General features: G+C 41.1%; 1 protein-coding gene across 1 annotated transcript in view; it reads left to right on the top strand.

Annotated features, from left to right (window-relative positions):
• Positions 1 to 632: 632 nt before the first annotated feature.
• LOC105356120 (acyl-coenzyme A thioesterase 3-like) overlaps positions 633 to 12904 on the top strand; it is a 29146-nt gene continuing 16874 nt past the window's right edge. The window contains exon 1 of the mRNA XM_020710652.3: positions 633 to 2110. Within this exon, the coding sequence (XP_020566311.1) occupies positions 1654 to 2110 (457 nt within the window). The 5' untranslated portion in view covers positions 633 to 1653. The remainder of the gene's footprint in view (positions 2111 to 12904) is intronic.

The following is a 12904-nucleotide window of genomic DNA, read 5'->3' as shown; positions in this document are numbered from 1 at the left end:
GTCTACCATACATTGATAAAAACAGACACAGTTCCATGTAGCGATCAGACCATTGCTTTAGCTGGTAGCTCCTCCCACACGCAGCCTCAGTGTAAAGCTTTAAAGAGCACTATTTCTAAGAGGCGGGGCGGGGCATTGCGCACCCCCAACAACTGGTTAGATGACAGAGCCCGGTCCATTAAGCGTCTCTGCTCATTCACAGAGCTTCAGTACATAGAACTCCAACAGCCACATGGTCTAGCTTAGTCCGCTATCATATGTATTCACGAGGGGAAAAAACCCGCCGAACCGACCCTAAAACCGCCCAAATTATGCACACCCGCCCAAAGCCATTTTTACCCTCAAATTTAGAATCAAAACCGCCCAATCTGTCAACGCTGCTGCTAGCTTCTCTTGTAGAAAAAACGTGTTCCCTCCACAGCTCACTGTGACGGTACTTTCTGTTAGATAGTTAGCCGCTCAGCCCAAATTTCAGAATAAAAGCACTTCCATTGGAGTTTTACTTCTGTTGTGAGTTAATGTGTTTTGTTGTGAGTTAATGTGTTGTAGAAGTAAGATCTTAAGCCCGAGCCCGAGTCAGAACCCGACAATCTAAATGACAATCATTACGTTCGGGCCGGGCTTTTCTCTCGCTGACTTTTTTAATAAATATATTGAAATGGCTGCAAAGAAGCTCCTTAGGCGGGCGGTTGTCAAACAGCTCTTTATTAATCCTGTATGTCAGAATGGTTACCGCACGAACCGAAAGGCACAGCCAGCTTCTTCTTACTCAGAGGGAGAACGTTCACCGAACGCACACACACAGGTAGACCCCGCCCCCTCTATCCCACCAGTCACCAGCCCACCGTTGATTGACACACACTGTGGTCCAGCAACTGGCACAAAGAGGGGGGCGCCGGCCACCCGCAGCTCTGCGCACGTGTCGTGAATGTAATCTTCCCTCCGCAAGCCCGCATCTATTTTGTTTAGGTATCCCTGATATGAAGCAGCAAGAAGTCAAGGATAAACTTAAGACAGGGGAACTGAAAAGGCAAACGCGCACCGCCGCGGCTGCAGAATTTCTCCGCGTAATGAAGCGAGTGCGCATCAAGATCTCTCTTTCACTCTCTTTGTCTGCCCTCTTATTCTGTGTTCCAGCGTTATTTCGTTGTGCAAATGCATTTATCATGTAGGGAGGAACCTATGCGCAGCGCTTCCGGCGGAACTCTATGCCACAGCAGCGAGCTTGACTCTGCGCGTGGCTGCAGTGACCACTCTCTGTTTGAAAGAAAATAACTTTCAATATCATAAAAATATGTCGATTATTTTACCTTTAAGAAATCTGGGGGTTTTTTTCTGTCAAAAATACTGTGGGATAAACTGAAATTTCGGGTTTGCTTCTGGCTCGGGCCCGCAAATCAAGTTAATTGGTCGGGTTCGGATCGGGTTGGGCGTTAATGCCCGCGGGCTCTGTGTCGGGTCGGGCTGGATTTTTTAGGCCCGATCTTACCTCTAATGTGTTGTGAGTTATTGTGTTGTGAGTTAATGTTTTGTGAGTTAGTGTGTTGTGTTATGAGTTATTGTGTTATGTAGTAAGTAAATGTGTTGTGACCCTTCTGGGCCACCGTACTAACTGCCACATAAATGATCTAAATATGTTTTTCCTCAGACGAGATGAGCTCTCAAGTCAGACTGAGGCTGCTTCCAAGTGCCAGGTGTTTGTACGACAAACCCATTCAGGTAAAAGTGTCACATCTGAAATCCAGGCAGGTGGTCCGCATTAAAGCCAGCTCGACTGATGAAAGAGGAGTTCTGTTCAGCTCTTCAGCCACTTACAGGGCTGATGAAAATGGAGAGATTGACCTGGTCAGAGACGCCTCACTCAGCGGGAGCTACGTTGGAGTTGAACCGATGGGTCTACTGACGACGCTGAAACCAAACATTGTTAACAAACTTTTTGTTAAGGACAAAGCTTTAGAGCCTCACATGGTGAAGTTCTCTGTGCACGATGAAGAGGAACAGGACCGGATGCTGGCAGAGGCGACCAATGAGAGGTTTCTGATGGCAGACGGGGTCAGCCGAGTTTCTGTGGAAGAAGGGAACTTTCATGGAGCTCTGTTTACTCCCCCAGGTATGGATAGTTGCATAACTGACATAACATTCTATCTATAAGGTTAAATAAAATCCGCTCTTGCCTCACAGCAAGAAGGCCCCCGGTCCATTCCCGGCTGGGGGACATGAAAAACACAACTTCAGTGGGGGACCTTTCTGTGTGGAGTTTGCATGTTCTCCCCGTGCATTTGTGGGTTCTCTCCGGGATCTCCGGCTTCCTCCCACCGTCCAAAAACATGCTTTATAGGTAATTTGGCAACTCTAAATTGTCCCTAGGTGTGAGTGTGAATGGGTGTGTGATTGTGGACACTCAACCCTGTGACAGACTGGTGACCTGTCCAGGGTGTCCCCTGCCTTCGCCCACAAGTGGCCGCAGTGGCGGTTCTACACTGACTTACTCCCTGGGCGAGTAACCCCACCAGCGCCCCCCCCCCCCCCCGCACACATACAAAATTTGACAACAACATCCTGTTGTGTTCCTTATATTCTATTTAGCCATTTTACAAAAAAAATGCATGACTTTTCTTGACTCGTATTACAGCGGGGGTCAAACTCAGTCACACAGGGGGCCTAAGTTAAAAACACGCTTAAGGTTTTGGGCCGAAGAAGATAAACATTTACTGAACACACTAAAGCTAAACTTTTAAACCTTTTAAACTGAACTTTTTGAACATAAATATGAATTAAAACAGGAACACAAGTTAAACCTTAAATAACTTGTAATATTTTGCTCTCCATAGAAATATATTCTGTCAAAATTATACAAATATGAACATGCTTCTGAACAAAACAAAGAAAGCCTGGAAATATTAATAAGAAATTACAAATCAAATAATTCCGGGGTTTTTTTTGCTCTTTTATCATTTTTTAGAGCATTTTTTTAGAGCTGGTCTCCTGCTTCATTTTTAGCAATAATTTCTTAATGTGTGACGTCCTGTGTGTGTCTTTGTGAAACATATCAGAGGGATTAGATCTAAAAAAAAAAACTTATTGTGATTAATATGTTTAGGTCTTATAAAACATTAAAGACTAAATCATAGAACTCATCAGTGGGATTATTCAAAAAATATTTGGCATTTCTCTAATTTTGTGCAACACCTACAGTAGAAATCCTCCAAAAAACCTCAATCCATAAAAAATGGTCTGCCCGCACCACCCCTCCCCCTCCCCTTTCCTCTTACACACGCGGCTCCGTCTCTATGACGGGAGGCGCAGCTGCGGCCCAGAGTTGATTGTCAGATAGAAAAAGACTCCCAATCACCTGTTAGTGTGATTCAGCCAGCCACCGGTGAGTTGCGCCCCCCTCTCGAGTTTTTTGACTTATGTTCCAAAGACTACCGCAAAGAGGTGTGGCCGCAAATGTCTTGCAGCAGAAGGCGGTGGTCACGTGCGTGTCGGGTCTGCCGTGTCAGAGCAAGGAATTGTGGGAAATAATCCCCATTGCCTGCTTTTGTCGAAATTTGGTTGAGCACGGGTGTTTGTTCTGCCCAATTCCTTTTCATGTGCCTGTTTTACGTTGTTTCACTCTGAGTTATTTCATTTTTTTTTTTTTTTGCACCATAAGTGTGAAGAGCAAATAGGATGAAGACATTCTTAACAGTCTGATGTATCAAAATAAAAGTGTTGAGTGTCGGCAGCTGAAGCAATTTCAAATTAAAAGCTGCAAGCTTCCTCTTTGAATATCGTTGACATCTATCGTAGCACAACACTATATGTGCGTAACGCACGCATCGGGCACGCCAAATGCCGCCCCCCACGAAGTGCCGCCCTGGGCGACCGCCCACATCGCCCATATCAAAAACCGTCACTGAGTGGCCAGGATAAGCTCCGGCAGCCCCGTGACCCCAAAAGGGAAAAACGGAATAGAAGATGAATGAAATGATGAGCATGTCTGTTTTATGTACTAACTTTTTATGTCAATGCTTGTCATGGTTTGTTTTATGTATATTTGAGTGTTATGTACTGCAGAGCAGGAACCTGCTGAAAAGCAGTTTTTAAACTGAGTCAGGCCAGATTATTTTCTAATCTTTTCCTCTTTAGTAAATTAATTCAATGGAAAGCAGTTTTTCTTTTAGTAGCTATTGATGCTTCTTTTGAACCTGTGATATACCCCGGTGAAGCCAATCAGGTGCATCAGTGCACCAAGGACTCTGTCACAGTGATGTCTGCTCCAAGATTAAGCATGGCTCAGTTTTTTAATCTGGGCAGATAATTTTGGAGCTCCTCTATGAAAAAATACTAAATTATTAAAATGTCAAGTTTTCCATTTTTATTGTTTCATATAATTGAAATCATCACATTTTCGAAAAACTAAACAAAGCTCCAACAGAGTCAGCAGGGGGGTATTCCAGAAAGCAGGTTACTACGGCACGTTTGAGGCTAAAGAAGTTGATAACCTCAGTTTTCGGTTCCAAAAATGGAGGTATGTTTCAGGGTATGTCAAGTTGCCGTAGCAACTCATGCTCTGAACATAACCTGGTCTGGAGCAGGTTTAGTTGAAGGTTAGTTTGTTTTCAGAGAGGTGAAGCAGCATGGTGTGTCCATTTGAAGATGATTTAGTGGATGAAGAAGCTCAGATAATACTTTTTCCACCGTGAAAGGATGATAAGACCACATATGGATGTTGGAAAGATAAAGCTTTTTACTTTGATCTAACTTAAAAAAATGATTTATCTTAACTGAAGCAAATAATTGAGTTCAGTCAACCTAAAAACACGTAGTTATTAGACAGTTATTTTACTTTACTTTTACTTTCACCTGTACACAGGCTAATGGAGCCTTGTACAGAGCTTTAATTGCTTTATAAAATTTATCATTAATACCATACATAAGTCATTTATATTCAAGAAGGTCTTTTTTTATCAAGTCAAAAGCTTTTTTTCTCCTTTTTGCAGTCTAGCTCTCACCACCGAGGACAAAACATAAATATTGTCAATACACGCTCTATTTCTCCTGAATCCATTCTGCTCCTCTACAAGGACTTGGTTTGTTTCTAGATATTCAGATAACCGATTATTTAAAATACTAGAGAACACCTTATACATGGTACTCAGAAGACTAATGCTTCTATAATTCAGAGGGACACTTGGGTCTGCTTGAGGGGATTTTGGAATCGGCTTGATGATCGATTGATACCAAATTGATGGTATAAAGCCATTCTTAAAACAGAATCAAAAGAGACAATGTAAAGTATTTAACAATTTAAGACACTTAAGAACCTCGTTGGATAGTTCATCCACACCAGCAACTTTATGAAGTTTAGTTTTCTCACTGACTTTTAGAACTTCCTCAATTGTCTAAAACATCTTGATTTATTCTGTCAAGGGAGTTTAGAGAAATTTTTATGTCACTGTATTCAAGCAGTTTTTTTGGATTTGCACATATTCAGAAAAAAACTGTTAATCAAACAAGTGGGAACTACTATTACAGGTAAACAAGTTCTTATAATCTGACTCCCACTTGTTTAACACTTGCTCTGTTAGAAAAACAGATTCTCCAGAGTCTGTTAGAATCTCATATGGAATTGGCCTTCTACTTTTAGGTCCAAGTTTATTTATTTCCCTCCAAAATAGCTGTGACTTATTTTGCAAATGCAGTTGTAGCTGAAGAGCCCTCCTGAAACGTCTTTTAAATAATCTTAACTTATCAAAATGACTGACAGTTTTTAAACCCAGATAGAAGCTCTCTTTTCAGAGTCATTTCTTTGCATTTTAAATACTTTCTCTGATAAACAATTTTTCCCATAGACTCTGCAATTCATTGTTCCAAAAAGGCTGTTTTCTTTTACATATTCCTTTATTGCTTTTATAGTTCTGTTTTGGTCTATTTTTATCCATTTCTTTATATAAAACATTACAACACCAACCATAACAATGGTTCAGATTTTCCTGTGTTTGTTTAACTACCTTCAGGGGGGTATTCCAGAAAGCAGGTAATGCTAGCTCCCACGGTAAGTTTGAGGCTAAGGAAGTTGATAACCTCAGCTTTCGGTTCCAGACATGGAGGTATGTTTCAGGGTATGTCAGGTTGCCATAGCAACTCATGCTCTGAACATAACCTGGTCCGGAGCAGGTTTAGTTGAAGGTTAGTTTGTTTACAGAGAGGTGAACCAGCATGGCGTGTCCATTTGAAGATGATTTAGTGGAGGAAGAAGCTCAAATAATACTTTTTCCACCGTAAAAGGATTATAAGACCACATATGGATGTTGGAAAGATAAACATTTTACTTTGATCCAACTTCATTATTTGCTTCAGTTAAGATAAATCATTTTTTTTAGGTCACCTAAAAATAACACGTAGTTTTCAGACAATTATCTTCCTTTCGTTCAAATTAATTCAATTAAATAGGTGTAACTTTGGTGCTGCCGTTAGAGCGGCACCGCAAGGGATTCTGGGATATCATTCCCTTTGCCTGTCTGGACGGATTTGGGTTTAAGTGTGGGTTTTGGACAGAATGTGTTTAGTTGTTTAGCTGTTTTACTGTGTTTTGCCGAGTTATTTTGTCCTACTATGCTTACGTCTCTGCACCATGAGTGAGAGTGAAGGAGAGGATGATGAGTTTATATAGCACCCCTACCAGCAATAATTGAAATGACAACGATGGAAAATTCTTTGCTGAATTTTTGCACTCGGAGCATTTTTTTCCGTCCTTTTTATTCTTATAAAAATGAGCATATCTGCCGGCCCAAACTAAGACATATGAGAGTTCAAGAAATATAAGTAATTAAGATTGAAAAAATATTAATGGAGTAATGTGACATTTAGTTAGATAAATACGTAAATTCTAGTTGTATTAACAATTATAGAGTTTTATAGACGTAAGAAATTAGGTTGAATAAATTTAACTAAATTATTTGTTACTAATAGAAGAAATTTATTTAAGTTTGTATATATCTGCGTCACAAGGAAAATGGAAACAAGATCAGAAACTTTGTTATTTTTCTCTAAGCAGAAACTCTTTTTTTTATTATTATGCAGCCGTGTTACTTTTTTGATGGACTTATAATCTTTATCCGCCGTCATTAAAATCTTAGACTCTGTCTCACTTCCGTCTCAAGTGTCCTGCTTTCTTTTTTTTCTCTCCACGCGTTTCCATGGTGACTCCAGAAATCGGCGATCTATTGAGAATGTCTTTATGTACCTGGTGTGCACGTGCATTAACCCAGGGTTACCAAGTTAAGCGTAATTACGCCAACTCATATCCGGTCTTTTGGAACCGACATACCCAGAGTAAGCAAGTTCAGGCGGATTTCAGCCAGAGTTCAGGCTTAAAGTCAGGCTAGTTTAAACATGCTTCCTGGAATACCCCCCAGGTGGAGACCAATTTCACAGAGACTCACAACAGACTTTTGACTCCAGGGGGGTATTCCAGAAAGCAGGTTATGCTAGCTCTCACGGTAAGTTTGAGGCTAAGAAGGTTGATAACCTCAGTTTTCGGTTCCAGAAATGGAGGTATGTATCAGGGTATGTCAAGTTGCAATAGCAACTCATGCTATGAACATAACCTGGTCGGGAGCAGGTTTAGTTGAAGGTTAGTTTGTTTTCAGAGAGGTGAAGCAGCATGGCGTGTCCATTTGAAGATGATTTAGTGGATGAAGAAGCTCAGATAATACTTTTTCCACCATGAGAGGGTGACAAGACCACATATGGATGCTGGAAAAATATTTTTTTTTACTTTGATCTAACTTAATTATTTGTTTCAGTTAAAATAAATAATTTTTTCGTAAGTCAGTTAAAAATTACACGTAGTTTTCAGACAGTTATTTTACTTTCATTCAAAGTAATTCAATTAAGAAGGTGTAACTTTGGTGCTGCTGTTAGATCGGCACCGCAAAGGATTGTGGGATATCATTCCTTTTGCCTGTCTGGACGGATTTGGGTTTAAGTGTGGGTTTTTGACCAAATGTGTTTAGTTGTTTAGCTGTTTTACTGTGTTTTGCCATGCTTCGCCAAGTTATTTTGCCGTACTGAGCTTACGTCTCTGCACCATGAGTGAGAGTGAAGGAGAGGATGATGAGTTTGTATAGCACCCCTACGATTTAGCTTTGTAAACATAATCATGGTAAATTCTTTAACGAATTTTTGCACTCCGTGCATTATTCCCCACGTCTTTTTTATTGTTATAAAAATGAGTATATCTGCCGGTTCAAACTTAGGCATTTGAGAGTTCAAGAAATATAATTAATTAAGATGGAAAAAAATATTAATTGAATTGAATTAATATGACATTTAGTTAGATAAATACGTAAATTTGAGTTGTATAAACAATTATTGAGTTTTATAGACGTAAGAAATTAGGTTGAATAAATTTAACTCAATTATTTGTTACCAATAGAAGTAATTCATTTAAGTTGGCAAAATTGGATAAGTTATATATGTATGTGCGTCACAAGGAAAATGGAAATAAGATCAGAAACTCGTGCGTTTACTTTGTCTGCTCTTTTTCTACACGCAGGAACTCTTTTTTTTTGATGATGCAGCCGTGTTACTTTTTTTGATGGTCGTGTAATCTTCATACGCCGTCATTCAAACCTCAGACTCCGTCTCACTGAAGTACAGCGTTTTCTTTTTTTTTCACACGCGTTTCCATGGTGACTCCAGAAATCGGCGATCCATTGAGAATGTCTTTATGTACCTGCCGTGCACGCCCATTAACCCAGGGTTACCAAGTCGAGCGTAATTACGCCAACTCATATCCGGTCTTTTGGAACCGACATACCCCGAGTAAGCAAGTTCAGGCGGATTTCAGCCAGAGTTCAGGCTTAAAGTCAGGCTAGTTTAAACATGCTTCCTGGAATACCCCCCTGGGGGGTATTCCAGAAAGCAGGTTATGCTAGCTCCCACGGTAAGTTTGAAGCTAAGGAAGTGGATAACCTCAGCTTTCGGTTCCAGAAATGGAGGTATGTTTCAGGGTAGGTCAAGTTCCATGGCAACTCATGCTCTGAACGAAACCTGGTCTGGAGCAGGTTTAGTTGAAGGTTAGTTTGTTTTCAGAGAGGTGAAGCAGCATGGCGTGTCCATTTGAAGAGGATTTAGTGGATGAAGAAGCTCAAATAATACTTTTTCCACCGTGAGAGGGTGATAAGACCTCATATGATTTTGGAAAGATAAACTTTTTACTTTGATCTAACTTAATTATTTGCTTCAGTTAAGATAAATCATTTTTTTATTTAGTCAGTTTAAAAATAACACGTAGTTTTCAGACAGTTATTTTACTTTCATTCAAATGTTGCTGTTAGATCGGCACCGCAAAGGATTGTGGGATACCATTCCATTTGCCTGTCTGGACGGATTTGGGTTTCAGTGTGGCTTTTTGACCAAATGTGTTTAGAAGTTTTACTGTGTTTCACCGTGTTTTGTTGAGTTATTTTGTCCTATTACGCCTATGTCTCTGCACCATAAGTGAGAGGAAGGGAGAGGATGAGTTTATATAGCACCCCTACGGTCAGCTGACATAAAGACCATGATGGTGGAAATTCATAAACTAATTGTGAGCACTTTTGCATAGCGTTTCATTTTTTTTTAATATAAAAAATGAGAACATCTGCCAGCTCAAACTGAGACGTATGAGAGTTCAAGAATTATAATTCATTAAGATGGAAAAAATATTAATTGAATTGGAGTAATGACATTTTGTTAAATAAATATGTAAATTTGAGTTGTATAAACAATTATTGAGTTTTATACACGTAAGAAATTAGGTTGAATAAATTGAATTCATTTAACTCAATTACTTGTTACCAATAGAAGTAATTCATTTACGTTAAGTTGGCAAAATTGAATAAGTTTTTTATATTTATTTATATATATATATATATATATATATATATAAATGTATATGCGTCACAAGGAAAATGGATTTTGCTGATGCAGCCGTATTACTTTTTTGATGGACGTATAATCCTGATACGCAGTCAGTAAAAGCTCAGACTCCGTCTCACTGAAATGTAGCGCTCTCTTTTTTTCTCCACGCGTTTCCATGGTGACTCCGTAAATCGGTGATCCATTGAGAATGTCTATGTACTTGCCGTGCACGTGTATTAACCCAGGGTTACCAAGTGGAGCGTAATTTCGCTAACTCATATCCGGTCTTTTGGAACCGACATACCCAGAGTAAGCAAGTTCAGGTGGATTTCAGCCAGAGTTCAGGGTTAAAGTCAGGCTAGTTTAAACATGCTTCCTGGAATATTCCCCAGAAAATTAAAAGGCAGTTTTCTGATTAGCTTTTTATTTTGTAAACCAACTTGCATATTAGGGCTGCACAGTGGCGCAGTGGTTAGCGCTCTTGCCTCACAGCAAGAAGGCCCCCGGTCCATTCCCGGCTGGGGGACATGAAAAACACTACATCAATGGGGGACCTTTCTGTGTGGAGTTTGCATGTTCTCCCCGTGCATTTGTGGGTTCTCTCCGGGATCTCCAGCTTCCTCCCACTGTCCAAAAACATGCTTCATAGGTTGATTGGCAACTCTAAATTGTCCATAGGTGTGAATGTGAGAGCGAATGGATGTGTGATTGAGGATATTCTACCCTGCGACAGACTGGCGACCACTCCAGGGCATCCCTTGGGCCCAAGTGGCCAGGATAGGCTCCAGCAACCCCATGACCTCGAAAGGGAATAAACGGTAAAGAAGATGAATGAATGAACTTGCATATTATTTGAAATATTTGTTTCAATGTTTTAAGATGCAAATAGAGCACTGAATGATCAGGGAGTTTACTTCTGTCATCAATTAGGTTTATCAGATAAGCCCCGACAGGCAGACCTGTCCCAGTCAAGGGGAAATCAAAAGGGGCCAAAACATATGGACATCAAATACATTTAGGAACACAGTTTATTAAGTTGTAGAAATAACCTGTGTCCTGTAAAACAAAAAGAAATAATTACTGTGCTGGTCCCAACAAAAGACAAGACAAAGGGATTGGAGCCTTGGCCAAACATAAAATAATTCAGGGAGACAACTGAATGAGCCACGTTGACCGTCGGAGTCAGCATCTCCTTGTTAAGGCCGCCTAACAAAATCTAACTATTGAAAATAAATAAACAAAGCCCGCAAATTAGGACTACCAAGGTACAACTCCAAACTAACATAACATAACCCAGCAGTATAAGACTGCTGAGGACCAAGAGGGAATCAAAATGGAAACAAACTAACCAGCACAGCTCCTACACATAAACAACTGCTCCTCAGCCTCCTGCACTGCTCTGTCTGCATGCCTTCTCTGGTTGTGGCCTCCTCTGGATTAAATACCTGGCAGGTGCTGATCAAGATCATTAGCCACACCTGCCAGGTGAGCAGAATGACAGGTGATGCAGCAAAGCAGCAGCAGCAAGACATAACAATTACTATAAACGAAAATTGTGACAAACCATGCTCAAAAGATAGACAGAATCCCATCATAGGTTTTATTAATTCTCAAAGAAAAACTGTCCAAAAGAGTATTTTTCACAAATATTCCCACACCCCCAGATGCTTTAACAGCTTCTCTGTGCACAACCCGATTGTGTCCAATCCAAGTAAAGCCATTCAGCTCCGGTATTAAATTGGATAGACGAGTCTCATTTAAAGAAATAATATCAGGCTCTAACGACATGAGAATATGCACAGGGACGGGTCGGGGTGCGTCCGGCACCCTCCTGGGAGCAGGGACGGGTCGGGGTGCGTCCGGCACCCTCCTGGGAGCAGGGAGGGGTTGGGGTGTATCGAGGACCACCTCCGGAGCCAAGATGGGATGTCAAGTAGAGCGTCCTCCCCTCACAGCCAGACGACTCCCGTCGAAGATGGAGGCAGGAAGCCGGAAACAGTCAAAAGCCCACTGGAACTCGACCCCCTCCTCCTCGTAAAAGTCCTCCCAGAGCCACAGATCCTGGTCCAGAGGGTCCAGGAAGGACAGTTGCTGTAGAACGTCAAGCTCCATCCAGGAGACAGGGGTGGGCTTACGTTGAGGGCTGCGGTGACGACAACGGCCCCCTCTTACGGCCAGGCGACTCCCTTTGAAGTCCGAGTAGGGGATCTGGGACCAGTCAGGGGTCCACCGAAAACAGGTCCGTTCTGCCTCCTGGCAGCCCCTCTCTGCTGGGTAGAGGTATGGCTGGTCCATAATGTTACGACGAGAGATTGATGCAGTGATGAAAGTCTTCCGGGAATTCCCGGAAATCCGGGTTTTTGAGCAAACCGAACGTACTTTCCGGGAAATAAAGACCTGATCTCTACGGACAAATCGCTTTCCGGATTAAAAAATGGTCTGAAATCAGCTAATTTTAGCTTTATTTTCTATATTTCTCCGCAGATCGCTTCCTCTATGGTCGTGGCCATCTCTCGTCTTCCCGGCCTAATTGACCAATGACGGGACGTTTTAGTTGCTTTCGGATGCGTCGACGGGTCTGATTGGCTCTGTCTGCACCACGTGGTCAGCGTGACTCGCTTCCCTAGAGACCAAAACTGGCGGACCCACGCTAAATTTTCACAAACACATCTGAAGAGTTTGCGATCAAATTTGTGTTAAAATAATGGCAGGCATCGTCATTATTGAGCGTGGTCACGACCTCAGTTGTGAGAAGACGATAAAAAACAAATTGAAGTGGTCTTGGCTGGAAAAAAAATATTTTTAAGGTAGTGTAGGTCAAATACTTTTTTGTGTAAAATAATCTCAAAACCACATTTTGAAATAATTTCAATTTTAGTTTTGAGTTTCAGTTTTTATTTTGAATACATTTCTCTATCTAATTTATTTGTATTTCCTAATTACCATGATTTAGTTCAGTATAGTTAACATTAATTATAAGTATTTGATGGTTTGGACCCGCACTCCCTTA

The sequence above is a fragment of the Oryzias latipes genome, chromosome 17 (genome assembly GCF_053564925.1).
Source record: "Oryzias latipes strain Hd-rR chromosome 17, Olatipes_Hd-rR_3.1".
Taxonomy (NCBI): Eukaryota; Metazoa; Chordata; class Actinopteri; order Beloniformes; family Adrianichthyidae; genus Oryzias; species Oryzias latipes.
This window is presented reverse-complemented; position numbering and strand designations above follow the sequence as displayed.